The sequence below is a fragment of the Oxyura jamaicensis genome, chromosome 7 (assembly GCF_011077185.1).
Source record: "Oxyura jamaicensis isolate SHBP4307 breed ruddy duck chromosome 7, BPBGC_Ojam_1.0, whole genome shotgun sequence".
Taxonomy (NCBI): Eukaryota; Metazoa; Chordata; class Aves; order Anseriformes; family Anatidae; genus Oxyura; species Oxyura jamaicensis.
Genome location: NC_048899.1, coordinates 25,543,860 through 25,570,931, shown reverse-complemented (window position 1 = coordinate 25,570,931; position 27,072 = coordinate 25,543,860). Strand labels below are relative to the sequence as shown.

General features: G+C 52.1%; 2 protein-coding genes and 1 long non-coding RNA gene across 25 annotated transcripts in view; all 3 read right to left on the bottom strand.

Annotated features, from left to right (window-relative positions):
• Positions 1-13,633, bottom strand: part of CLASP1 (cytoplasmic linker associated protein 1) — a 160,981-nt gene extending 147,348 nt beyond the window's left edge. For 10 of the 23 annotated variants that reach the window (XM_035331628.1, XM_035331630.1, XM_035331633.1 and 7 more), the window contains exons 1-2: positions 13,534-13,632; positions 3,358-3,832 (exon numbers count right to left, since the gene is read on the bottom strand). In XM_035331628.1, coding sequence (XP_035187519.1) covers positions 3,358-3,552 — 195 coding nt within the window. In that variant the 5' untranslated portion in view covers positions 3,553-3,832; positions 13,534-13,632. Of the gene's footprint in view, positions 1-3,357; positions 3,838-13,533 lie in introns of those variants that run through there. The other 13 variants (XM_035331639.1, XM_035331640.1, XM_035331641.1 and 10 more) reach the window with 5 other exon arrangements.
• A 3,877-nt stretch (positions 13,634-17,510) lies between these two features.
• LOC118169885 lies at positions 17,511-21,718 on the bottom strand. The gene is made up of 2 exons (XR_004752336.1): positions 19,207-21,718; positions 17,511-19,060 (listed from the first exon to the last, which is right to left on the bottom strand). It is a non-coding gene; the product is annotated as an uncharacterized LOC118169885 (long non-coding RNA).
• A 1,145-nt stretch (positions 21,719-22,863) lies between these two features.
• NIFK (nucleolar protein interacting with the FHA domain of MKI67) lies at positions 22,864-27,061 on the bottom strand. The gene is given in 7 exon segments (XM_035331657.1): positions 22,864-23,295; positions 23,298-23,448; positions 24,503-24,580; positions 25,050-25,261; positions 25,942-26,050; positions 26,710-26,835; positions 26,931-27,061. Coding segments are annotated over 7 exon segments (1,056 nt in total). The 5' UTR covers positions 27,054-27,061; the 3' UTR covers positions 22,864-23,038.
• Positions 27,062-27,072: the final 11 nt, after the last annotated feature.

The window sequence follows — 27,072 nt, the reverse complement described above, 5'->3', positions numbered from 1 at the left end:
GACTCCCTGACACTCAGCCCGCTCCCTACAAAACCCAAGGGGAGCTGGATCACGGGCACTAACTCTTCTCCAGAGGCAAATGCATCGCTCCAACAGGCACGTGGCCCTCAGGCACAGCATGGACAGGCTCTGCAAATCCCTGTGGGGTTTCTAAGGACCAAAGTCGGCATGCATTTTAATACATTCATGTTTCCTCAAAGCGTTAGAGCAGTTTCAGGCACTCCAAAGAGACAAAGAACTAAAATGGACTGCCACTATAACCATGGATAATCCTGTTATTCTATATAGAATATAATATAGAATAACAATAAACTACTCAAAATCATTATAAAATCAATCCTAAAACCAAATAGATGTCTTGCTCTTATCTATTCCTCTTCAAGCCTTCTAGTCTGTTGGTGTTCTTGCTGCAGGAAGCTTTCATCTCCTGGCCAGCCTAAAGTTACTCGTGGCCAGTTTCTACCCACCGCTCTTGTGCTAACCTTGCCCTTTAGCTCCAGCAGTTCCCCCCCTCCCCGACGTCCCCCCCTGATGTATTTATAGCCAGCAGTCACGCTGCCTCTCAGCCTTCGTCCTGCAAGCTGAGCAAGCCAAGCTCCCAGGCTCCCCTGGTCAGCCAGGCTCCCCCAGCCCGTGAACACCACGCTCGCCCTTCCCTGCACCTGTTGCAGCCCGAATTCCTTCCTTGGTCGCGGGCAAGCAGCACCGCACAGCACATTCCGCAGCAGGGCCCCAGAGACCCGGCACAGCAGCACCAGCGTGCCCTCATCACCAGGGGCTAAACCCCCGTGACCTGCCTCTTCCTCAGGGGCACCAGCTGCAGCCAACGCGCCCGGCCCAGGTTTCCCAAGGGACGGGGAGCTGTGCCAGGGCTCTGAACAAAGCCCGGTGGGGAGCGCTCCGGTGCTGCAGCTGAAACGCTACACCAGCATTAGGGGGATAGCTTTGTCCTCTCAATTTAGCAAGCAGGAGGGCGGCGAGCCCTCGGGCTGGCTGGCTCTGTCCTGTGTGGAACAGAGGGCTGGCCGCCACACAGCCCGCACATGCCATGGCCACCGCTCTTGCCCGGGGCCCATCCCAGCACTAAAACCCACAGGAATTCAGATTTTGCCAAAAGCAGCAGCAGGGGTTCCAGTCTACAAGGCAGAGGGGTATGCCCAGGAGACATCCCTTGTGTATGCGGTCTTTCTGCTCACCTCTGACCATGGACACCAAGCTGGACAGACCTCCGGCCTGACTCAGGCAGCTCGTGTGCCACCAAGGAAACAAACCTCTGTCCTGTTTAGTTCAGCACGGGGTCTCCTCACATCCCCTCACATCAAAGCAATCAGAGGCCATTTTCGCTAAGTTAGCTTTTGCAGCACAGGCACGCATGAGGAAAAGGCACACATTATTGATCTTCTCATAACCCTCACCCCCAAATTCAACAGCTAACAGCTGTCTGGAAACCCTTCACTCTTTTCTTCTTCCCAAGATCGTGCAGTCTTTCTCTGCGTGCACAAAATATTCAACAAAGCACACACCCACCAAATTAATGCACCAACCCAAACCCATGCACATCTGCTTCTTAAATGAGGACTTCTTCTGCCGAATCTCAACCAAAACAAACATGGCACAGAGAACAAATGGATGCTTACAGTGAACAACCACTCATCAGCTTAAGTAACTCTAATGGATTCCACTTTAAACTAAGCCTGCACCATCTGTTCTACCCCTCAATTAGAGAAACCAAAAAAAAAAAACCTATTCAATGCAGAGTTTCAGAAAGCCAGCTAATTTATGTAAGTTCTACTTCTCTTCAGCTCAGCCAAGCATGCTCTTGTAATGCCTGATATGCAGACAGAGATAAGAATGGAAGGCTGCCTTCTGTAACACGATTACGAGCTTTGTCAGGGGAAATAACATTTCCCTGCAACTCTTCACTATGTATTTCATTTTTAAGAGCGTGATCTCTCTCTAAGTAACAAAACCCATTAGGAGCTAAAAGAATCAAACCAGCAGTCCTGCACAAAGCAGCAAAAATCAACACCGGGATGCAGCCCTGGGGCAAATGGATCATCCCATGCAAGGGTGAGACCTTCCCCTTGGCTAACACACCTTGTGCAGTGAGTACCCCAGACCCCCAAAAAGCAATGCATTTCACCCAGTTAGTTCTTTACTGAAACCCCTGCCCGTTTTTACTTCAAACTAGCCTCTCCTACCATTTTTCAATATGAGAAAGTGCTGAGGAGAAACTTTCTTCACGTAGTGGGCCCCAGCCCTGGGTGTATAAAAGCAGTGCATAAAAAAAAAAAAAGCCTAAAAGCGTCAACAATGGCCATGCATTGCATAGCTCAATGATGAAGGCAACTTGAAGCCCTCCCAGCAGAAGCAGCAAATGAGGCCCCTCTCAGTGCAAACTGATGTTTCTCAAGATGTCACTTCTGTTCGGTTCACTGCTGTTTCCCCACCGGTAACGTACAAGCTCAGCTAGCACAGCCCTAGGTGGGCAGCAGCCATGAACCATCTGGATGTTCACCCAACTGCTGGGTCTGGTACCCAAAACCAGCCTGAGAGCACACAACTGTTAGGAGATTCCCGGTCACGCAGATGGTCTCGATCTTCGTTTTACACCAGTATTTTCTCAGATGAAGGGAGAGGTGAGCAGAGAAGTAGACTGCCAACGTAACAGCTTAAACCTTGACCCAGGAAGTGTAGTTTGACACCCCAGAGGGCTGTTTTAGGGCACTGACGCTGGGCCTCCCACCTTAGGGCTGTTACACTCAGCCATGAGCTGATCAGGTTGCCCTCCAATGGCTTTGGGTTGTTTCCTGTATGCCAAGCAGCTTCCACTGCAGTTGCTTGTTGACAATTACGAAAAGCAAAAATGCAGCTGTGCAGAACATAGTGACCAAGATACAGCATCCTTACCATCAAAAAATCCATTTAAAACAGTTTAAATTAATCTGAGAATGTTCTGCTCCAAAGGACATGCAACCTGTACAGTCAGCCTCTCCTTCACTTCTACACAAGAGAACTCCAGCACAACTCCCAGTAATGAGGAAATCATCAACACTGCCAAGTAGTGGGATGATCAAAGCGCCCCACAGGTGAAACAAGGTAGACAAAGAAATTGGGACAGCACAAGTTATGGACACCAAGAATAAAGCCAACTTGCTGAAGTGTTACTGTTATGAATCTCTGCTATCATTCCAGTTATTAACTACCAAGAAGTGGGACACGGATGGTTGACTCAGTGTAATTACCAGCTCACAGAGCAGCGTATCAGAAGGTACGCTATACAGCTTCCACTTAGATCAAGCATCACTTGCCAATGAAACTTCTGACTGTAATTAAATTCCATCTGACAAGTCTTACCTTGTAATTGCTGGAATTGACCCAAGAGGTGGCCAGTCCATCAACCATTTTATCCAGCATAGTCTGATCGTGTTCGAGATCAGCTGACTTCTGTTTATCTGAGAAGTAATCTATCAGTTCCTGGCCAACCTGGAGCCTCTTCCCAACATCCTTCTGCAGCACCTGCGCTAAGCAGTACTCCATACTGGGCTCCATGGTGTCTCAGAAACACAGCACCAGCAAGAGAGCTAGAGGGCAGGCGGTCCGACAAATCCCTCTACGAACGGACGCAGGAGGTCGCCTCTTTGTTCGATGAAGGTTACTGAGGGTCTGGGTTTCAAAGATGCAATTCTGAGAATGGCAACAATGCACCATGTGTGTGTGAACAGCAGCTGGCAGGATATTAAAAGTCCAATTTAAATAACTAGCAATAGATGAAGCAACGAGCAGTGCTGTACTGTCGGGTCTGCAATAATTCCCAATTCAGCAATCCATTCTGAAAGAAACAAAAAGAACAGTATTACAGGTTAAATTAAGAACAGAGCAAAGAAAAGATTGAAAGCATGTCATAAAATAGGTTACTCGTATACAGCTGCGAGGCTGCGATAAGCTGGATACGAGCAGCATTGTTCTATTTTAGGGAATCAGACAAGGTAGGTCAGGACAAAAACCTCTGGTTGTTCTTCACACCAGCAGTTACCCATCAGTTCCCTAGAAGGAGCTTTAGTGACAGGCAGCAAATCTGGGGCTTAACTAAGAGCTGATTAGTAATCAATATTCGTGCAGCTACCTCCATCAGCACCCACCCACGGAGGTGAGGACAAAACCGTCAGGCAGGTCACTGGGAAGACACACGAGCCTTAAGGAGTGAAAGCAGGGAGATGTCTGGGTCCTGGTTTGACTGCTGGCCTTCAGCCATCGATGCCCTCGCTGGCCTGCAAGGTACACGGCTAATGCTGGGCTCCGGGGATGCAAAACGAGCAGGCTGCAAACACGAGGGGCTCAAGGTGTTCCCAGGCTGAACCCTGCGCTGTTGCAGCCCACAGCAGTGCCTGCGGTGTCCTGAGAACCATGGACAAGAAAGGCCAGGCCGAATTTTGCTCCCACTCAGAGGCACAGCATCATTTGTGAAGTTTTTATGCTTTCTTTAAAAGAGTGGTTGTATGTCGGGCGTTTGGTTATGTTCCCCAACATTAGAAGCCTCTCCTGTCCTGGGACTGCATTAGGGACCCACATGATGCTTTTTTTGGGTGGAGGGGGGTCAGTGTCCCTCCCTTTCTGCAGCCACACAGACCTCCCAGCTGCTCCCCGGACACCCAGGGCTCCCACCAGCACCACGCTGCTTCCTGAAGCACTTCCCCTCCGTAGGTTAGCTCTTGCAGGAGGGGGGAGATAAAAACACAGCATGTCTTCTTGTTTCCTGTCTAATAATACCCAAAGCCAGAAGCTGCCCTACTTTCTTTGTGCGCACAAGGAAAGCGGGTCAAACCCGGTGCAAGGGAAGGGGCTGCGGAGCACACACCTGGCCCAGTAAACAACTGGGGGGAAGCTGGAGGCACGAGTTCACTAACTGGAAGCGCTGGGGCAGCAAATCTGAATGCCTTCTGTTTGAGCAAATAGAGCCCACAAACACGTCTCAGTTCCCGAAGCGCAAGGCAGACCCGACAGCGGATGAGACACACGAGATCCCCGGGCTGGCAGTGCCGGCACAGCTCACCTCCGTGCTCTGCGGCCACATCTGAGAGGCGCCAGCCCCAGCACAGCCTGGAGCTGCCCCGGCCCAGCCTGCAGCCAGAGCTGGCCCGAGTGCCCGCGGGAGCAGCCCCCGGATCCTGCGGGCCCGATGCAAACTGGTTCTGTGCAGCCAGGGAGCCGCCCGGCGAGCCCTGCCACCAGCCAGGAGGTTGCTTTGTGCCCCAAGACTGAAATCCCAGCAAAACCTGACCTTCCAGAGCAGCAAGGGAGCGTCAGCTGCAAGCAGGCAGGGCTTTAAGTCACTGCCGTGAGCTCACCGCTCGCCTGTGAGCACTGCCCCGGCCCAGGGCTGTCTGCAGAGCACACCGAACTCTCCCGGATTTGCCAGAGCTGTTCATCTACCTATTGAGTGGGAAACACAACAGTGATTTCTATTGTAGCTGCTCTTTCAGACCGTAGGGAAGAGCTCAGCTTCAAGAGTGATCCGAGTTCCAATCCTGCAGTCATCAGCAACGCCTCAACCCAGTTAGAGCAACTCTTATTTCTTCTTTCCAAAAGAGTTGCTGGGCCCAAACCAGAGGAAAGCCATGCCTTTTTTTTTTCATACCACTGGAGCTGCAGTTTCTCACTTGCCCCAGCTTAGCACCAACCGAAAACAGTGCTGAGCTTCCCCATCCTCAAGGACAGCAGCAGACTTGTGAATGGCAACAAACCAAAAAAAAGCCAGTTTTAAACTGTCCCTGCCTAGAAAAGCAATCTGTTCCCCAAGGAGTTCTCTGCAGGGCTCCAGCCACCCTGTGCTCAGCAGGCCTCCCAAAGAGCCTCCTGCCTGCACCTCGGACTGCTGGCCCATGCCCTGCCTTCCTTGAGCATGGGGAAGAAGTCCCTACCTGCTCTCAACATGGAAATGGGGAACTTGCTTAAACTTGAAAATTAATTCAGGTTGCAGCAGGGTGTGAGTGACTGGTTGTTACCACGGAATAGCCATTTTTGATTAACTTCACACACAGGCAAGTCCCAGCAGATCCAACAGCTGTATGAGCGGGCCACAGTGCCGTGAGAAAGGAACACCCCGAGTTTCAAGCCTTTCTTCTAGGTGGTTTTCGTGTACGAGTGCCTAGGTCTCTGCCTACGAGCACAAAGCAACCTTTTCAGCAAACTAATTAAAAACATTTCTCCAAGAGTTCCTCATTTTCTAAAACATGAGGAGGAAGACGGGATCAAAATCACCGCACACTTCAGAAGAAGAGGCATGTAAAGTGGACGTGAGGACTGAGCTCTAGAAAAGATCCACTACATTATGGCCCCACCTTCAAACACCTCCAGGGGAGAAGAACCACAAGTACCTTTAAATCCTGGGGGAAAATGCTAGCAGTAAGTCAAGAGGAAAGGCTCAACACTGGCTAGCATCTACCAGCCAACAGGTGTGTAAGTTGTACCTTTTAAAAAAATAAAAAATAAAAATAAAAACTTTCCACACACGTTAGGAAGTTTGTTGACTCCCCCTCTTCCTCACAGGAGGAAGTGGAAAACACAGCCCCTGAGAAGGCCAAGCCCCAAGCTAGCAAGGAGTGAACTTTTCAGGCAAGGAAGCACATGGCTGCTGGATCGCACGCTTGAAATCACCCAGGCTCCACACATACAAGCTTTGGACAACTCAAGTCCACAACCTCCAAACCCAGGGGTCGACTTCTTTTCCTGCAGAATTTAAATGCCACGGGCTTTGGGGAGCCAACGTCACAGGACATAAGCAATCAGGACTAGGATTTGGAGTACCTCCTGCTCCCCCAGCAGCAGTCACACAGGCTTTGAAACCAGCAGCTCAGTGGCTCAGATCCTGTGTCTGGAGCTCCAAGCTTTGGGAAGAGTTGTGAATGCAGGCTCTGAGGCAAGGATGTTGTAGACAAGATCATCCAGGAGAAAAAGCCCCACCACCCCGGCTCTGCCCCTGCACAAATACAGGTCCCTCTCTCCCTGTTAAGCCATGAGAGCTATGTGCTTAGTCAAAGCCTCCGCCAGCAACACCTACATTTTCCACCAAGAGCTATCCAGCACAAAGCCATTCGAGAGGCTTAAGTTTAATGCTGGCTTGGAGCTCAAAACAGGGAGTGTAAAGGAGAAAGCTGACACAGGCTGCGCAGCCCCAAGTTGCTCGGCCTTGATACTATCACCCCAACTCCATAAAGCCGGTACAATCCACAGCAACGTGACTGGCTCAGCACGGGGAATCAGTCAGATCAGGCAGGAATAAGGAAGAACTCGTTACCTAAGATGCGGCAACATTAAACGGGGTACCTAACTCAGTGAACTTTTCTGTGTGTAGGAGAGCCCCACCCACCCAGACTGAAAATGTGTTATTTGTAATGCTCAAGGTAGGCTTGATCTTAGCCTAACTTCCCAAGAAACTTTACATTTTCTTGTGCTTGCAAAGAGGAAGAAAACCTGAAGCATATTACAAGAAAATGCAGTACTGCTCTCCCGGGGGCTGGTCTATACTCAGGAGCTCATCCAACAGCTCCTCTGCTCTGCTCCAAAGCTCACAGCCCTCTGCTCCAGCCACCACGGTGAGTTACCCCCCGCACCCTCCATCACCACCCTCACACCACACCAGCCGGGGCTGTCACCAGGCCTTGCTGTGCCAGCCAGTGAGCTGCACGTGTAAAGCACCTCCAAACACGACCTCTCCCCTTGGGTGCGCCGCGCTCTGTAGGCGGCCAGCTGCAACACTGCAGCCCTACCACCGCACAGGGCTGCAAACTGACGGCTTCACGGGTACCGGGACGGGGCTGCGTGCGACCTCCAGTCGGAAGTTACTTCAAGGCACACCAGGCAGGCATCTCCTTGAGCCTGCACCTTCCACAAGAAGGAACAACTCCCCTGGAGACCTCCACCCAGAGGAACGCAGCAACTCCCCGGCTCTGGCTGGCAGCTTTCACCCAGCTCCCCGCAGTTCCCTGCCGTTGGAAGCCGGCAGCGAGATGCTCAGCGAACCACAGGGCACCGAGAGCCAGCCCTGCAACGGGATGGAGGTCCCAGCAGCAAGGGCGCTTAGACCTGAGGCTCTGCACAACGGGTGGGGACTGTCAGCCCTCCATCTCCTCCACATTTTTGGGTCGGCTGGTGTGGCTCTGCCCTGCCCTTGGTATCAGGCTCTGCCACAGCAGGATGCTTGCCCTGACCCAGTACGACTGAGCACCAATTACACCTCCTCTCCCTAGATATGCAAACAGCAGCAGGCAAAGCATCTGCTGTGACAGCCTCCAAGCCTTAAGCAGCCTTTGTTGTTCAGACTCCAAGAGAATGAGGTGGCAAGCAAGCCATCAGGTGTCCTACCTCGCAGGAGACACCTCCCAGCGCTGGCAGAGGGGCCCCCCTTTTGTTCACCTGTCTCCACAAGTGGGAGATGATCTTTCTTCAGCACCCAGAGAAATTTCACAATCACCGCTGCTGGAAGCTTTCCTGGGCCTTCAGCTGAGCATTTCTTCCTCCTCCGCAGCACCGGCCATGCTAAGGAGGCTCCTGGGAGGCTCTGCCCGGCACAGGGACCACCCCCAGCCCAAGGGCTGCAAGGCCCCTGCTGACCAGCAGCTATTCTTTGGGCCTGCTGGGCTCTGAAGGGGCTCCACGTCTGAAGCACAGACCGTAACTGATCCACAGCAGCACGCGATTTCACTGCCCTGAGGAAAACCGAGGTAGCAGATTTCCACAATGAAGACGTCTGAAAGATTTCCAGGGCTTAAGCTAAGACCTTGCAGCCCCCCTACAATCCTTCCACGACAGATGCTAGCCACGAAAGTTGTCTTACCCTGCCCTGGTAAGATGAGAGAGAAGCTTCAGATAGCAGGAATTCCCGTATGCCTCCACCGCTGCCCCAGCAGCCGAACACCTGACGCAGAGCTGCTCCTCCAGCGAGGCACCTGCAGAACCTCTGCAGAAACGAAGCTGCAGCAGCCCAGGAGTACTTGCAGCCTTACAGCCTTGGAGCGACCCCACTGCCCACACCAATGGCACCACTCTTCCAGAGCGGGGGAAAACCAGAGTTTCAGCATCCTTTGTTTTGTTAATACATCCCCTCTCTCAGATTAGTCTGGTTTTAATTTTGTCTGAGACCAAGGACAAGTCCAGAATGAGCTTTCAAGCTCTCCTTCCTTTCAAAGGGTCCGAGTGCCGAGACGCAGGTGAAAATCCTGTAGGGTCAGGAGCTGCTCTGGGCATGTCCCTCTTGCAGGCGTCTCAGTCCCAAGGCATGGTGCCACAAGCAAGTTACTACGGGTCTGCTGTCCCACAGCCAGAACACCCTATCCTCACGAAACTCAACCCTGGGCAGGACATTGTGCTTGTGTCCCCAAACCTATTCCCTCCCTGCTGCTCTGGAGATCCAACCATACTTGGAGCCTGCAGGCTCTGGCTCTGACCCCTGCGGGTCCCTGCCCAGCAGACAGGACAGCACCCAGGGAGGGCACGGTGGGGGCAACAGTGGCAACCCCAGCCACAGGGCAGCGACGCCCCTGCTCCGTGAGACCCCCAAGGTCCTACCCCTGCCTGCCACTGCAGCTGGACCTGCCCGGAGAGCATGGCTAGAGGAGAGCACACACCTCGGCCCAAAGGCTGAGCCACAGCACAAGGCCTGAAGTGAAACGTTACCGAAACCAGGGCAGCGCATCCCAGCGCCTGGCTGCTCGCTAGGACGAGCGGCTTCCCTCACACACCACAACCTGCAGCTGTACTGCGACAAACAGCACAAACAGCAGCCCCTCAGCCTCAGCCCCTCAGGCCACTATTTCACCCGGTCCTCAGGATGGAAAGCATCTCAATGGAAGTGAGAGGAAAAAAAGGTGGGAGAACAGCGGGCATCTTACAGGCAGGAACTGGGCACTGCCTTTCCCAGAGTCACGGCAGAGAGTCCCCAGTGGCAGTGGGAACCAAGGGCAAGACAACACCTTGGGGAAAGAAAAAACCCTGCCACCGCATGCTGGGTACGAGATCCGGATAATCCAGTTCCAAAGAGCTCAGCGGGTTTGCGATATAAACACCATACCCCACAAAGCCTCCGGGAGCTCGCTACCCCCAGGAACACCTAACTGGCTAGCGGCACGGGGCAAGAAGGGAAGGTTTTATGTACAAGCCCAAGCCAGAACCACCCTGGAAGTATTTGAGAGGCACATCCTAGTGGCAAAGTGACACGTCAATGGGAAAATAACACACAGGATCACATCCTGGGCACAAACCCCAAGGGACACTGCCCAACTAAGCACCTTTCAGTGAGCTGCCTTCTTGCTGTATCCCACATTTGTTTGTTTCCTCAAGAGACAGAAATGTATTTTAGGCAACCTTAGAATGCAGGCCAGGGTAGTAAAGAAGAAAAAAAAAACAGATGATGCAGCCTACACCACAAACACCACAGTTCACACAGAAGAAAATCCTTACAGCAAGCAGATACCAGGCACAAGCACCTCCAATCCTACGACAACTCACACGTGTACTTGTGGAAACAGCCAGCCTCCTACCTGAGGTCCCTCGCTTCCCGTGGCTGAGCACAAAGCTCCTCCGGGGACGCAGCGGGGCTCCTGGCCACCCGCCAGCCCTCCCTCGGGGCACACGGGCTGCCCCGCAGCAGAGCTCACCCTCTGCATCTGCACATCAGGGCGTGGCCAAAGAAAGCCCCAGCACAGGCAGCAGGGGAGCGCAGAAAGGCACCGCCACTGCCATGATCCATAACGCAGCGGGCAGAGCGAGTGGGGACAAGTGGGAGCAGAAACAACGCCTGGTGATGCCGTGAATCGGGCTGAACTCTAGTGGCAGCTGAGGGACTGCGGGGCTCAGGAGCTGCCTGCAGCCAACCAGGCACGGGGACGCCTCACCAACCCTCCCCGCTGCTCCACACGCCCCCACAAAGCCAGGTACAGGCTTTAAAATCCGCTGGCTTCCCATAAACTAACGATGATGACGCTTGCCTAACAATTAATTTTGCTGCCTGACTCGGCACACCACTTCTGGATGCAGAGCGGACGCCTCCCTCCTCGGGGAGCCAACTGCACAGAGGGTTAAGTGCCAGAGCCAGACAAACCAAGCACTAAACGTGAATTGAGATCAAAGCTCTCAGCAAGCACCTGTGGCCCCTCACACCCCAGAACCCGTCTGCTGCCCTTCTATGACTTGACGGGTCAGCATTCATCCATTGCGTTTGGGGATTTTTAGTACTAGTCCTGCCAAAAAGGGGTGAAAGCGAGCTCTTGTGCTTACAACAGAGCCAGACACAGAGCGCAGAACGCCAGGAACCCTGTGTGGGTGCTGGGCTCCCCAAGGACTCTGCTGGCTCGCACCAGGGCTCCAGGTAGCTCTGGAGACAACTAGCAGGTCGGCCTGATGGACGGTACCCAAACCACTGAAAGGGCTGGAATGAAACCCGCAGCAACCTTCAGCACCCAGCGGGTTGATGGAAATGAAGAACGCAAGCACAGAACAAGATGAAACCCTGGGGACGAGCTGCAGCTGCTCTGCACAAGGCTGCCACGAACAGCAGCCCTTCGTCACGGCAGAGCCGAGCCCCTTCCCTCAGACTGCTTGTTTACAACTTCCTCAAGTCACAGTCTGACGAAATTAGTAAGATAAATTGGTTTTGTGCATTAACTCAGCTGCAAAACCCTTTTACACTCGCCAGCACGTTTAATGCACAGCAGTTTTGCTGGAAGGTGCCCTGGCCCTGTCAGGATGCAGAGGAAGCTTCAGCGACAAGCCCCAGCCGAGGAGGAGGCGTTAGCAGCAGCAAGCCCAACTCTGAGGCACGGCAGCCACATCTCAAACCCCAGTCTGGACACGTTGGGAACTAAGGAGAGGCTCGGTGTTTCACAGAAGCCTGAGCCAAGTCATCTGAGGCCAGCCGGGTTCCCGAAATGGCAGCTCGGTCTCCGAAGGCACGCCGTGCTTCATCGCTGCCTGCACAAGGAGCAGGGAGGTGCGGGGCTGTCGTTCCTTTGCCCATCCCAACGTTTTACACCCAGCCCGACTCACCTTTTTTCTCGTGACACAGCACACCCAGCCCCACCACCAAGGTTGCTGGGGCAGAACCGACCTCCTCGTGCCGTAACCCTGCCCGGGGCAGCCGGACTTGCTGCCAGCTCCCATCCTCTAGCAGCTAACACAGCCCTGACTGACCGGCCCCACAGAGAGGGGAGGGCTGACGAACACATGGGAGAAAGGCATAAATCATCTTGATTTGACGTTTGGTGTTTAAGTATCTGGTGCCCATAACCCTGCAATTGCAGCTCAGATGTAAGATTCCTACAGGACTTCACAGATGAAGAATCTGGAGGAATAAAGTATCTGGAAGACCAGCTCATTCTTTGTAGGCAGCCTCTCCAAATGTCCCTCTAGGGAACGTCACATGAACGAGAGAAACTTATTTCCACCTCCCAAGCACACTGCTGTCTCGCTTTTAGCACTGCATGTTATCACCAAGTGAGGCAAAGCCAGAATGCCTCCATGGCATTTTTCTCCTTGGAACAGGGGTTTTTGAAGCTGCCTGACCAGCTCCAAGCACTTCACAAGAATGGTGCAGGCATCAGTGTACAAAAGACATCCCATTTGTGTTGGTGGTCATTTTTGTTTAAAAAAAAGGCAACAAAACAACACAAAAATACAGCAAGAGAAGTGCGACAATGCAACAGAGGCTCGCCCACGGTGACACAGTTACTCATTACTCTGTCCCTCTGGTAACTTCCAGGCTTCGGTCCCACTAATTGATGGGGCTCAGCAGAGAACACAAGCAGCAGCCAGGCTCTGCCAGGCCCAGGCCTGCCGCACAAAGGCTGGTTCCACACGGCGAGCAGCGCTGCCACGATAAGGAGGGCCCTGGACGTGACAGTGCCGCAGCTCCAGCCTGCGCCTGCTTCAGTTCTCTGCTCCAGCAAGAGCACGCCGCTACCCGAAGTTCCCACCGCAGATATGAAACCCGGACCAGAATCCTCCGCCAAAGCAACCCTTCACCCTTCTGGTGCCTTTTGCAAGACCTGAATTGGGAGCAGCTTTAAGCGATGGGCTTGCATCCTCAGGCACCAAGCACTGAGGCTCTGGCTCCTCTCCCAGTGCCCCTCCAGGTGCCACCAGACAAACGCCGCGAGCAGCTGCCCAGAAGACGCGGGGAGGCGGCCTGGGCAGCAAGATGGACTCCGCCGCCGCGTAGTTATGGGGTGCTGGCGGGGCGGAGACCTCCCCCCTGCCTCACCAGCGGGCACCTGCATGACCCCCACCTCCTTTACTGGGAGGCCCGGAGGCAGTGGCGGAGAGCAGCCGCCCGCAGCCCTCACACCCGGCTGCGGCTTCACGCACCGCCCGGGCCGGGCCCACAGCCCCCCACGCCCCCTCCCGAGGCCGCGCAGGCAGCGGCCGCCCCCCCCCCCTCCTCCGCCCTCACGCGAGCCCGGGAGGGCCGCAGCCTCACGGGTCCAGCCCTCCCCCCGGCCCCTCAGCGCTTCCCCCCCGGCCCCCGAGCCCCCCCGGTACCTGCCGGCGGCGCGAGGCGGGGCGGGCCCGGCGGGCTCAGTGCCCGCAGCGCTGCATGGCTGCGCCCGCCCCGCCGCCCCGGGAAGAATGGGGACCCGCCGCGCCTGCGCCAGCCCCGCGCGCACTGCGCCTGCGCGGCGCCGCCTCGCGCCTCTAGAAGGCTCGCCCGGCCCGCGGCGCGCGTGCGCTTGGGGGGGGAGGAGGTGGGCGGGGGGGGGAAGAGGGCCCGCGCCCTGCTGTCCGCCCCGCCCGTACCATAGAGCGGGGGGGGTGGGGCACTCCCCGCTCCTCTCTATGGTAAGCGGCGGGGCGGTGAGGTCAGCGCGCGCCCTGCGCATGCGTCAGGGCGGCACCCGCGGGGCGGGTGGGGAAGCAGCGGGGGCCTCGCTGCGGCGCTGCTTCCGCTTCCGGGTGGGCGCCCGGGCCCGTTGCCATGGAAACGGCCGCGGGAGCCCGCGGGCGGGGCCCGGCCCAAGGCCCAGGCCTGGCCTCTGAGCCCCAGAGCCGCGCGTGGCACGCGTTCGTTCGTGTTAATACAGAGCCCGCACATGTCACAGCCCCCACACGTCCCTCCGTATCACCCTGGCCTACCCTAGTGCCGGCTGTCTGGGGGCGTTCTCCCTTTTTTATATTCCTGCTATCGATGATTGTAGGGTCAGCTTCACAGCCTAATGCTCCATGCAGCTGCCATGGCTCCGAGGACCTACTTCTCTCTCCTCCTAAATAAAAATCGCACAGGAAATGTAATTCTTTATTCTTCCCTTTTGTCACAAGACTTCAGGTGACCAACACATGAAACTCGGAGGCTTCCCTGCTGTGAAATAAGAGATACAGCGCTGACACAGCCTTTATCTATCTATTTTCTTCACAACTTTAGTGTAAAACAAGCAGACTCTGCACACAAATTCTTCCATCATTTAATCAGCTTTAGCGTTACTACATCACCCTTTCCCCGGTTCCCCGCAGGCACTTACAGAATAGCTCATGCCAATGTTTTTCAGATAACCCAATCGTTCCATGAGCAGCAGAACTAACGAGGCCCCCTTTCCTATAGGTTTTGGTTCTTTGTCCCTCTAATCCCCAGGGCTTCCTCAGCAGCCCTACCTTCCTTTGTGCGCCCTGTGACACTCCTATCAGGAGGGGACACAACACGAGCTGTGGTTACTGCAGAGCCGTGCACGTGCAGATCGTGTGGTGCAGATCATGAGGATCACCTGGAACTGCTGCCAAAGGAATGGCACCATGCTCGAGTTCCCTCCTGCCATTCTGCCCTCGAAGCTGGCAATGATCTCTGTCCTCCAGTTCTCATGAAACTTGAGATTCTTTCCTCAAAAGGGAAAAGGAGGGGACGAGCCTGACAGCTGAGGAGAAGCAGACAGACTGCACGCATAAGCTTCACTTTCATTAGGAAAAGAAGTCTGAAGTAATGCTGTGTAACTTGCAGATTTTCTTCAAACTTCAGAAAAGCAGGCAGCACAGACACTGTTCTGATTCTTCCCCTTTAGAGTTCTTAAAACTAAATCACTGCTTCATATAGTATTGCAAACACTTCACCCTGCTTTCTCTAGTAAAAACACTGTCCCTTGATGGACTTTTTAGCTTTCCTTTAGAGAATCACATCATCTCAGTATTTCTCAAGTCTGCTCAGAGGCGGCTTTTCCTGATTATACCGTGCAGTTCTTCAGTTTCCCAGGGACATCACACCGCATTTGTTCCACCACCATCTATGGAAGACCCGTGTGTCCGTTGCCTTTGACAATTAAAAGTGGAAATCTATCACGGAGGTGTATCAGGGTACTCTGAGAGGAACCTGATCTACCCTTCCTGATGTAATCAAGTCTGAATGGATAGCTCAAGATTTCTCTCAAGTTAACGTTAGGTGACAGCATGTTATTTCCCTACCAGTCCTTGGCCACTATGCTCTCATTTCTCAAAGATCTGATTTTACTCACCTACCTCACGTGTGGATCTCCAGCCCAGGCAGGCACAGCGCAGCAGGAACAGCTGTCCCCTAAGATTATGCTGTCCCCAGTGAAACAACACAGATCTCTCTCATCCACCTGCAAAATACACTGTTTTCTGCCTGTTGTGAAGAGGTGTGTGCCTATACGCGTGAAAAAAATAGTCTGTTTGCAAGGTGAAACAGAAGATCAGCTTACAGTCACCTGCAGTTAGGGTCCGGAATGCTGGAAGGAAGGGCAAAGTCAGAAAGCTTTCTTCATATAAAGGAACATAATGATATACGAGCTTTCCTTTAAAACACTACTCTTTCAGACAAGAACATATCAGTGAAACAGGACTAGTGGGAAGCAAATGGAAGGGTTGGGAGGGAGAGAGGTTCTCATATTTCAGTAGAAACAACTCACTCTACCTGAGCAACCTGCTCCTCCCTTTACCCCCAAGGCCTTTTTACAACACGTCTGCTCAGGAATGTGAGACTGAGTGCTCCAAGGTGAAACGTGTTCATTTACAAGTGACGTGATGATACGGAGCTGCCCTCGATAACACGGGATTGGAGCCAAAGCCCAAGTTGCTTTCCTAGAGTTGAGCACTGGAAAGCCACATTTCCTTTGCATGCTGTCACAGCTCCACTGCCTGCAGGGATGACGGGTGGCACAACTTCAGCTGGGTCTCCGTAACACCGGATCTCCGCCTTTACCTCTCCTGGCACTCACATCTCATGCCCAGATCACCTGAGCACACTTGTGCTGTGCTAAGGAAAAAGCTGGGCTGCTCCCAGCACAAAGATAAACTGCACAGATTAGCACAAGCTGCTGACCGAGCTTCTGAGGGATCCTGCTCAAGCACGGGCTCCCCATGCGACTCACCTCCTCTACGCCTCGCTTACCTGTGAGACAGGGAACAAGCTCCTTGGCAACACCATAAGGGAGCAAACACGTGGAACAGATAGAGCACTAGCTAGTCTGGATCACCATGAAATTTAGTAATTCCTCATTCTTCCCCTTGCACAGGACAGTTGCTGCAGCCCTAGATTTCAGCTCAGACAATAAATATGCCCTCGCACTGCTATCTTTAATTGGCACTTTCCTGCCAAGCCTCAGCGTTCTGCACTTAGCTCTTTCCACGTGAGAGCCGCCGCAAACAAAGCAGCCCGCTGACCCACTTATCTCCCACGTGAAGGCACATGAAGCCTCGCTTCGGTCACCAGACAGAAAAGAAAATCCGATAGCACAAGGTTTTGGTTAGAGGGAAGTGACCAAACGGCTTCAGGGCTAACAGCGTGCACATGGGCACGTTTGCGTGTGTCCGCTCACTCGCAGTAACGTGGCCACCCAAGGAGAAGCATCACGTATAACGCAGGTAGCCCTCATGCAGCACAAACTGAGTTTGATTCAGGATTCCCCACTGGCATCGAGGTCCTGGGAGCCATGCAATGTCCCACAGGCCCCCTGCATCAACCTGAAACGACTGCCTCCAGGGAGGCAGGGGATGGCTCGTCATCCTTGGCCAGGACATCCAGGAAGCGTTAATTGGGGCTTCTTTTGGTTTTGTGACTCTGGAGTCCAAGCTGAACCCCCCAAAAACTGAACACTGGCTACTGGAAAGCTGTTGCTTCCCTCCCTTTCTGACCTGAGACAGATTTAATGCAGTGGCCTAGAAGGTGAATGGTTTCTTGTCTTAGCTAGAAACAGACACCAGGTCTTGTAGCTGTATTGCAGCCGTACATGCCCCCATTTTTCCTGGCTGCCCTCAGGCCTCTGGGAAGAGACACTTACAGCCCAAGCTAACAGGAATCCTATTTTTGTCTTAAATGTAAGCTTACACTAAAACACGTTTCAGCCCCATTTCCCCTTCCCTCATAATATTCAATTTACACTCTTTCAGATGGATTTATCCCTTCCCATTCCTGTTCTGTTTAGTCTTCTCCTGATTTTATTTCATCTTTTTTCCACCCTCCAAAGCCTTACAATTATGCTCACATCTCCTGTTTAATACATGCACATCACACACATACCTTAGCAGCATGGAATCTTTTAATCTTTGAGAAAGATTTCCTTTTCATCCTCACCCAAATATTAAGTCAACTGGAAAGTGACACATCAAGGTTAGGAATGCAGTCTGCTCTTGACAAGGGAAAAGTGCTGAGCTCTGCAAGAGAGGCTGAGTAAGTGGATTAAGATCCTTTTCAAAGATTAGGTCACCCTTCACCCCAAATGCAGATTTCTACCGAAATTAACAGAAGTACTTACAAATTCAACAGGAGGGCTAACATTGAACGACGACACAGTAAATGTACACCAGCAGCCCACTTTTAACTGACTGTCCAAATCACCGACCCCGAATGGTTGTTAAAAACCAACTGACTGAATCTGCATCGTGTACTAATACAGCAGGATTTCATCTTGTCAAATTACGAGCCGGTGTGGAAACAGCTGAGGCAGTTGTTCTCAGGACCTAGGGCTGCGGTCCATCCGATGTGACTGCACTGACATTACACCCAAGGATAAGGCTTGCCTTAGGAGAGTCCGTACGGCCTCTAAGGTGAGCATCTGGCACTCACATAGCTCCATCCCGCCCAGCCACAAAGCTCCGGCAGCTTCAGCACTTGCAAACCTGGATAGGTTGTTTTTCAGGATTTAGTTCAGAATTCCCCTTAAGCATCACCCAATTAATAAACTAGGAGATTGCGTATTTGCATAGGAAAGCTGAGGAAGCAGCTTTACGGATTTGTCTTACATTTCCTCTGCCCATCGCTTCTGGGCAGCTCAACGACCCAGCCTTCCCAGCAGTCAGTCAGGAAGCTCGTGCAAGCTCGACCTGACACCTGGAAGTCTCACCGGGTCCCTTCAGCATTGCAGAATCACAGCCTTCAAGTAGTTGTTTGCTTCTCTCCTCTGCCTTTCTGTGCATCCACATCCATGGGCTGGGCTCCCAGGGCTCGGGGATGTGCTCCACATCTCCCTCATCCCAGCAAAACCACAGCACCTCCCCGGCACCCACAGCCAGGCAGCACAGCGAGGCTCGTCTGCTGCAGGAGCTGGAATCAGCCTGCAGGGACAGTCATTGTGCGAAGGGACAGCCAGAAATACACATGCTGCTGTTTCACTTGAGAGCCAGCTCTGTACCCTGCCCGAAGCATGCCTGCATACCACGCAGCAGCTGAATAACCTACCGCACTGACCAAATGAAGAGGTAACAAATCCTCTCCTAGCGCACGGCTTGTCTTTGCTGCAGATCCCGCTCTCTGATTAATTGATCGCCTCCCTTAAATCCCAGACAGAAGCATTTCTTTTGTTTTCTTCTTTCTCCCATCCCTCACAAAGCTCTTTAGTGCTGCACATCCCATTTTTCAGCACCATGCATTATTCAGCACGCTGAGCTTTATTGGGAAGCCACACGCAATGAACTGTTTGCAATAAAGCAGCCCAACGTTTCAAGAAAACCTCGAACCAGCATTTTCTCCCCTGATCAGAGCCAAGGCTTGTGTAGGAGCCTCCCCATAGCGTATCCTTTCCCAGCACAAGAGATCCATGTAGTTACTGGCCACAGAGACTCGGGTGTGTAACTAATCCAACCCCCCAGGACAGCCAGCACCTCTGTCCCTGCCATATGCTTAATTAAGGCTGGGTGGGAGAAGCGATGTGAGGCCTTGCTGCCCCCTGCACGGCACAAGACGTTTCACTTCAGCAGTTCTCACCTCACACAGTTAACCATTTCCCCAGCTGGCTCTGAGAGCTGCTGGCCTTGGGCAGGGAGGGCTATGCCTGGATTTGGGGGGTCAGGCAGGCGCATGAGGCTCTCCCCACCGCCTCCAACCCTGCAGCAGCTGGGGTGGTCCCCTCAGCCACGAGGGTGCAGGCCACTGGTGCCTGGAGTCGGATGTTACAAGGCTTAGAGGGTTTGATCACAAACTCTGGCAGAAGGGATGTGTTTGAACAGCTTCCTGAACAACGAGGGAGTTTGGGGCAAGAGGAGGATGTGAAAAGCAAGGACCAAACACCCCAGTGCTGTCAAGGGAAAATTGGAAGAGAAGGAGTTTGCCAGAGCTGCCTCCCCTGATGCTTCCCTTGGAGAGTACAGGACGCCACCCCTTAGAGCCGCAGTTGCTCCCTTGCACCACACGCTACTTGCAGACTGCTTTTAGCCTTGCTCCTCGGGGCTGCAGACATTTTAAAAGCCAGGTATGCAAACAGACAGGCTCGTTACTGGCAAGAGCCAGCGTCACTTGCCCAGCCTGCTCTCCTCCTCCACCAGGCACCTGGACCATGGCTTCCAGCACACTCCCAGTGCACCGCACAGCCTGGGCACCCCACGCAGCACCTAACAGACCAAACGAATACGGAAAACATCAGACCACATCTTTAATTTCTAGCAGTCTAACACTGCCAAGCTCACCAACACCCTCTTCTCTAGGTTGGCTTCATCATTCCTTTCTCCCGTTTTTTTTTCAGCCAGTTCTGCCTCTCTTTCCCTTTTTACTTCCCGTACTTCATGCACTGGGACATACTGTGTGCTCCTCAGCTCCATCCCCTTCCTGCAAAGCAGGGGAATCTGAGCAGGTGAGCAGATTTTGCTAAATATCCAGCTGCTTCTGAAGCTTGAGCACAGTACTGAGCACAGTACACGAGTGTTCAACAAAGCACCTGCACAGTCACTCGGTACAGAAAGGCAGAGAGCTTGCAACTTATGCCTTGAAGACAAAATCCCCAGCACACCTTTTGTCCCTCAGCTCACAGCCCTACAGTCAGCAGCCGGGAGCTTCACATTTGTGCAAGATGAACGCACAATGACTGGAGAGCTGAGAAATGAGACTCGGTGCGAGGACTGAAGCATAACTCATGACACAGCACGGCTGTCCATTTGCTACGGAAAGTATGTTTGGCGAGTATCAGGTGTCTGAATTTCTGCTTACGTGCATCTCCCAGGACAGCAGTGTATTAATAACACCCGCAGCCTAAAAACAGAAGCTATCTCCAAGAAAACTTACCCTTCGGCTGAGTTTCTTGCTTACTGACCGTTACTCAAACAGCCCTGAATTTTCTTTCCATGAGATCTGCCGTCTAAGCAAATCGGTTCACAGATGACCCATAAGCAAAAGGAAAATTACAGCAGGAAGATCTTATGGTAGGTACAGTTTTCATGGATGTCTTCTTCCCATCAAGACTCACATTGGCATGCAAATCTGGAGAGAAAGCAGCTGCCAGGGTGCTGTTTAAAGACACAAACCTTCCCAAGAGATCTGCAGAAGCACGTAAACAAGCCCCTGGGAGCTCACACTATGGGACAGGACAGCCCAGGCACGACAAGCACAATGAATGAAGCCGCAGAGCCCAACGTGGAAGAAAGCAGCCAGCCCAGAGGCGCAGCCAGGTCACTCCAAACTGCTTGGACTACATCGGTTTCATCTCATTCGGGAGGTCATTTCCCAGGGAACCTTACGCTCCCTTTGTCAGGGCAGCGTGTCCCCACGCAGCTGAAGTGTGCTGCCCCCCTGTGTCCGACGGCCCGCCAGGCACTCAGCTCCAGACAGGAAAAAGCACAGCCACACGTGTAGCTCACCGTGCCCCAGCAGCCATCTCAATTCACTCAAAGAATACCTATGTTTTAAAAAAAGAAACTGTCCATTCTGGGTAGTTGCATTCAGTTTCTCTCCTGTTGCTCTCTGCTGCATGAAGTCCTGTAGCATTATTAGCTTTTTTGTTTGTTTGTTTTTTTCCAGAGCTGCACGTGTTTTTAACAGTTGAGCAGCATGTGCTGCTATTTCTGCCAAGCACTGTGCATGCCCAACGTGACAAGTGCTTGGTGTCAGGACAAACGCTCCGAAGTGGCTTCCCCCACACTTCAGAGTGACAAAGGGAAATGGTCTATTTTGAGTCACTGTGAGCACACGATTACTCAAGTGATCAGGCCGGACAGGATGGAATTAGCCAGCCGATGGTTCCGATTTCTCCTCTGCCAGGAGTCCACCTCAGAGCAGCCAAGGAGCCAGCACCAGCCACCCACCTGCGCAGGCAGTTATCATCACCTGGGCTTTCCTCTGAAGCCTTCTGCCAAGTGTGACCAAGAGCCAGCAGTGCAGCAGCAGAGCATTTAATCTCAGGCAGTAAAAGACCAAGGCCAAGTACGAGCTACAAAACTCAAATCGGAATTTCTGCATTGGTCAGATTTGAAACAAAATTCAAAGTCTAACTGCACAGCCCAACTGCACCTTCACACAGGACAGGTTAAGCACAGAAGTCACACACAGGGCACGAGTATGCCTCCCACATTTGTTCACGCTTAACCTGGATCCTGCGTGTGGAGGTTGGTAATAGAGAAGGTGTTAACCTAGTACTCCAGGAGGAAAGCCCTCCATGTGGGTTCTGTAGCATCTTCCCACAACAAAACCTTGAGAAAAATGCCTGTTGCAGAAAGTTTTTTAAAAGCATCTCCAACTTCTACACCAACTCCAGTAAGTAAAGGACAGCTGGGCAAGAGATCGGCTGTAGGCATACAGCTCATCCCTGTGGTCACATCAGCCTTAAGAGTTCCAAGACAGCTATGGCAGACTAAGGTGGGACAGGAACACATCTCACTGCACAGCAAAAAGCTGTACTGTTTTCTGACCTCATCCTGGTGACAAAAGCCTGCCTTCCTGTTCCTGGCTCACCCACCCAGAGGCTCGTCATGGTACTGCAGGGAGCTTATCGGCCTCTGAAGCAGAAGATACCCGTTTTACTCAGGCAGTGAAACTTAAATACAAGGACGAGACGCTGTGGGGCCTGAAGGACAGCCCAGACTGCTCCGATTATGGATGCATCCTCTGAAAGAGCCTTCCTCAAGCTGAGAGCAGCTGTACATAAACAGCCATCACCATTTGCTTCTCTCCAAGGTTAAGCAAGGAGTCTCTCTAAAGACAGCTAGGCTTTGCGGGTCTGTGACTGTTTCCTGACCCAGACAGCAGCATGTTTATAGCAATTAAAACCCCGGAGAATTAGCAAGCTCCCTCTGCCCAGTCAGCCCAGAGGTAAAGCAGTACATCAGCAAGTGCAAGCCGGGAGCTGCTGCAGAGTGAGCGGCCCTTTACGGGAGTGTGAGAGGAATGAAAGCACAGCTTTGACTCCAGCTAAGCCACCAGAACAGTGACATTCTCAACAGCAGGGTACACTCTGAAACAGAAATCTCCTGCCTGTATGGGGAAAGGAACAAGAATCTTGAGACAGCCATCTTCCTCTGTCCCTTCTCACCACCTTCTCCCCTTCTAACTGGGGACGAAGGTTCTAAAACCAGCCAACTCCCCCCCCTTCTAATTGTGTAATTATGTGAAAACTCACATAAGGCACGGACATTCAGTTAAAGAGAGGCGCTGCCAAGAGCCAGTACAACTAGTAATGGTTAAAAACTGTATTTGATAAGCCATCGTCAATAGGTATAAAATACAGACCCCGTCAGCAGGATCAGAATGGACAGCCTCACATGTTCTTTCAAAACGGGGTGACAGAGACAAAGCACAGAACTAACCAAAGGTTCTGGCACAACTGGAGGCATGTGGGAACACTAGCACTCACGAGTGCAAAAAAAAAAAAAAAAAAAAAATCAAGAAAATCTTCAAGGGCAGAGAAGACTGTAGCTCCCCGCTGGCTAAACAGGAGGGGAACCATTTGTGAATACATTCCCTGCCCGTGAGAGGCTGAAATAGCCTAGTGAGACAAACTGAGGCAGGGCAGAAGTTCCACCTCACCAGTGTTTGATTTGAGGAAGAAGAAAAATTCTGGTGACTGTAGCCACGTTTTAAGTCTATTTCTGTTTCTTCAGGTTTGGTTCTTTTCTTTGCTGTTTCTTTGGTCTCTGCACAGGTTTTTTAACGCTTGCAGGGGGCAGTTTGAGAGTTATTTCATTGTCATCTGTGTCATCATCCGCTTGTTGAGCTTTCCGGCTCTCAAGCACTGTAGGAGTACAGACTGGAGTAGGATCCTGAAGAGATCAGAAAAAACACGATTCACTGCAAAGCAAAGCACCTGCTAGAAAAAGTTGTTGTGGCCTCTGTGGTACAAGGCTCCTCGGTCCAGCTCTCCTGCAGAACTTCCACATATTAGGGAAAATTGTTTTGCTTTCATAATTATCTTTGGACAGTATTTCTTCAGACTAAACTGTCATCTCCAGAAGAGTAGATGTGAAAAATGTGTTTTTTAACATGTCATTAAACTGATTGGTTTTGTGAACTTATTTCTTGACTCAAAGTACTCAAAAACTCAAGACTGAAACAGTCAGGGAAAAAAAAACTAAAGTATATTTGAGAATGGCATACAAAGATGCCATACTTGAGCCCACAGCTGAGCTGAAATATTCCAGTTTCAATATCTCGGTAATTTCTCAGAACTCAGTTGACCAAATGTACAAGTTGCCCTGTCTCCCTCACAAACAGCCCTGTCCCCTAAAAGTAAATCAAGACATATTAAATAAATTATTAAACAAAAAAGTAATGAAATAAAATAAACACATTAATACCTTACAGACCTTTTAGACTGTCAGTGTCCCAAATCTCAGTCCCGATGACCTGATCTTTCCCTTCACCCTACTGTCAGTTTTAGGTGGCATTAATTTCAAATACTGGAAAACCATGATGATAGAGCACAAGGGAGGGACACCGGAGTATGTAAGTGGGATACACAGCATTAGATCATATTCTCTGTTCAATTTCATTTTGGCAAGAGGCTGGCATTAGGTTAGCGCTGAGCGGCAGAGGCTGACAGCAGGCTGTTTGTTGCCTGGGCGCACCTTGTGGCAAGCTCCACTAGTGAAGTAACAGCACGCTGGGCAGAAGCCTTTGCTGCTGAATACCACAAGAGGATAAGGGAGTGGATCCAACCACCTTCTTCCTCAAAAGAGGTGCTTGTGTCACAAAAATCTCTCAAAGGAAAACAACATCCAAGTTTGTGGCACTGAAATGGCTTGGAAGAAACCTGAGACACCTGCCCCAGGGTGAGTGGCTGCAGTGCTGGGCACCGCCAGGACTGTTTGGTCTTACCTGGCTGCTCAGAGAAACGCTCAGTTTTGGCTTGGACATTTTAACTTTCCTTTTCTTCACGGGAGGCCCCTGCGCAGCCTAGGAAGCGAGACAGATGAGGCGAATTACTACAAACTTCCCAGGTGAAGACGTAACCAGTCACCTAGCAGCACACAGACTTCTCTGCTTTGTAACTACTGCAGTGTGCCTACAGCAATCCCCCCCTCCCGACACACACAGCACAGGGCTTGGGAAAAGCCCCGGTTGCTCTTCTGTGACCTACAGACAAGCATTAAAAACATGGGATACCCTCCAACTGCCTACAGTAATAGGAAAAAGGAACTTTTCCCTTTTGCTGTTCCTAGCTTACTCCTCTAAAAGTAAACCCATGCACACACAGAGCATTACACTGTAATTCTGGGGAGCTTCTACAGAGCTCTTGACACATGTAGGTCTCTGTTACTCCAAGTCTTGCACCAGTTCCGTATGAGACTGGATTTTCTTGTATTTAGCACATCCTTAGAAACAAGTTTTCTTAAAACACTTGTCAAAACGATCCCAAACTTACAAATCCCGGGAAGCTGTATTTGATCCCCCTCTCAGCCAGCCGCTTCCGCAGGCGATTCTCCTTCTGCCGCAGCCGCTTTGCCATCTTGGCCTTCTCAGCGAGGGAACGTATCTTGTTGTACCGCCTGACCGCTGGATGAGAAGGCTTATGGAACATCCTCTCGCTGTTTTTGAAGAGATCTTCATGGACCTTCTCAGGAGGCATGAACTGACCTGCATGGTCAGCACAGGACACCAGGTTACAGCACAGCTACTCCTGTCACCAAACCCACTCACGTAACGCCCTTCAGGCCCGCTGCAACATCACCCACTGCTACACCAGAACACTACTACAGCGTTTTACAAACACAGATGATGGAAAGTAACTAAATACTCAGTGGTAAGACAAAGGAAGAACAGGACACTTTTTCACTTACACCCAGAAAACAGTCAGAGAAACCTGATGTGCAAAAATCAACTCAAAGGAATATGAGCGGTTACACCAACTCATATTCCTTTACGAAGGAAGGCCTGAGAAACTTGCTAATTTCATTCATCTTTTGCCAAACAAAAAAGCCTTACATCTAACTACATGGACAGCAGCTGCAACAGTAATAAATGAAAAAATTCCCACATTAAAGGAAAAGGCTCTACAGCAAACCCCACCCCTGGCTGAGACTTTGTGCTACACAATGAGCACGATTGGTGTGGAAGAAAACCATTAGGGAACAAAAGGCTGCTAAGGATATTCTCTACAGGTAAAGAAAAGCAACAACAGCTCAGTCCCACAGAGAATCCATGTTGGGCCAAAACTTCAAAAAGAGACAAGATTCCCCCCGAAGTTCAAGAAGACAATATAAATATGCATGAAATTGCTTTTGCATTAGACAACGGACAGCTCAGTTTATACTTACACTTCAGCAGTCTTTCTGAAAACAGGTAGTTGTTCATCGTGTCCGCAACAATCTTAGCCACATCGTCAGATTCAAACTCTATAAATCCATAGCCTTTACTCCTTCCTGTCTGCAAGCAAGGGCAGAGAGAGAGCTGAGATGCTGCTTCGATACGCTAACGGCAAGTACTGGCAGAGTTCTGTGAGGCCACGAGAAGCACCAGATTTAGTCCTAAATTGGTCAGATACTGTTCCTAAACATATACCCACGTATGAAACTGTCTGTTCATACATATCTATCTACATGTTAAAAAAAGCCATGCATTGCTGTTGTTGCCATTAAGTTTATACAGCAATATTAGAACATGACAAGACACCAAAATGTGAGGAGAAGATAAATTTATGGAGTACAAAGCAACAAAGAAGCTAACGCAGAGTCTTCTCCACGAAGATTTTGTGATCTAACGTGGATTAGAGCATTCCGGCACTTCTCACCTTAGGATATTTACTTAAGGACAAAGGGTTACTAAACCTAATGTGTCGCTAAAACTGCTTATTTGCAGCCCAGAGACTCACGTGCCATCACCCCCGGATGTAGTTTCCGAGTTTCACTCCTAGGGAGTGACACGAAGCGCGGAGCCCCCTCCGCCCGCTCCCGGAACTGCACCGAGTCTCCACGCGGTGCGCGTAGAACACGGGGAGCAGGCAGGGCCCCGCGGGGCTGCTGGAGGCGCTGCGGGACAGGCAGACGGACTGACAGATGGACGGGGGGGAGAAGGGGGGCGCTCACCTTCTTGCTGCGGGAGAGGCGGAGCCGCGTGATGGTGCCGAACTGCCCGAAGTACTCGCGGAGCTGCGGCTCGCAGATCCCTCGCGGCAGGTGCGCCACGTACACCACACCCGGCTGCAGCAGCTCCTGCGGGCACAGCCAGACGCATCAGGGCGCGGCCCGGCCGGACCAGGCCAGGCCGCCCCCGGCCCGGTCGCCCCCCGCACCACCTCCCCCCTCACCTCTTCCACCGGCCGCTTGCGGTCCCGCCGCGCCTTCTGGGGGATGCGGCGCCGCGCCCGCGGCTCCAGGGACAAGAACGAGGACGCCGACCCGACGCCCGCCCCAGCCTCAGCCACCGCCATCTCGGCCTCCTCACCGCAG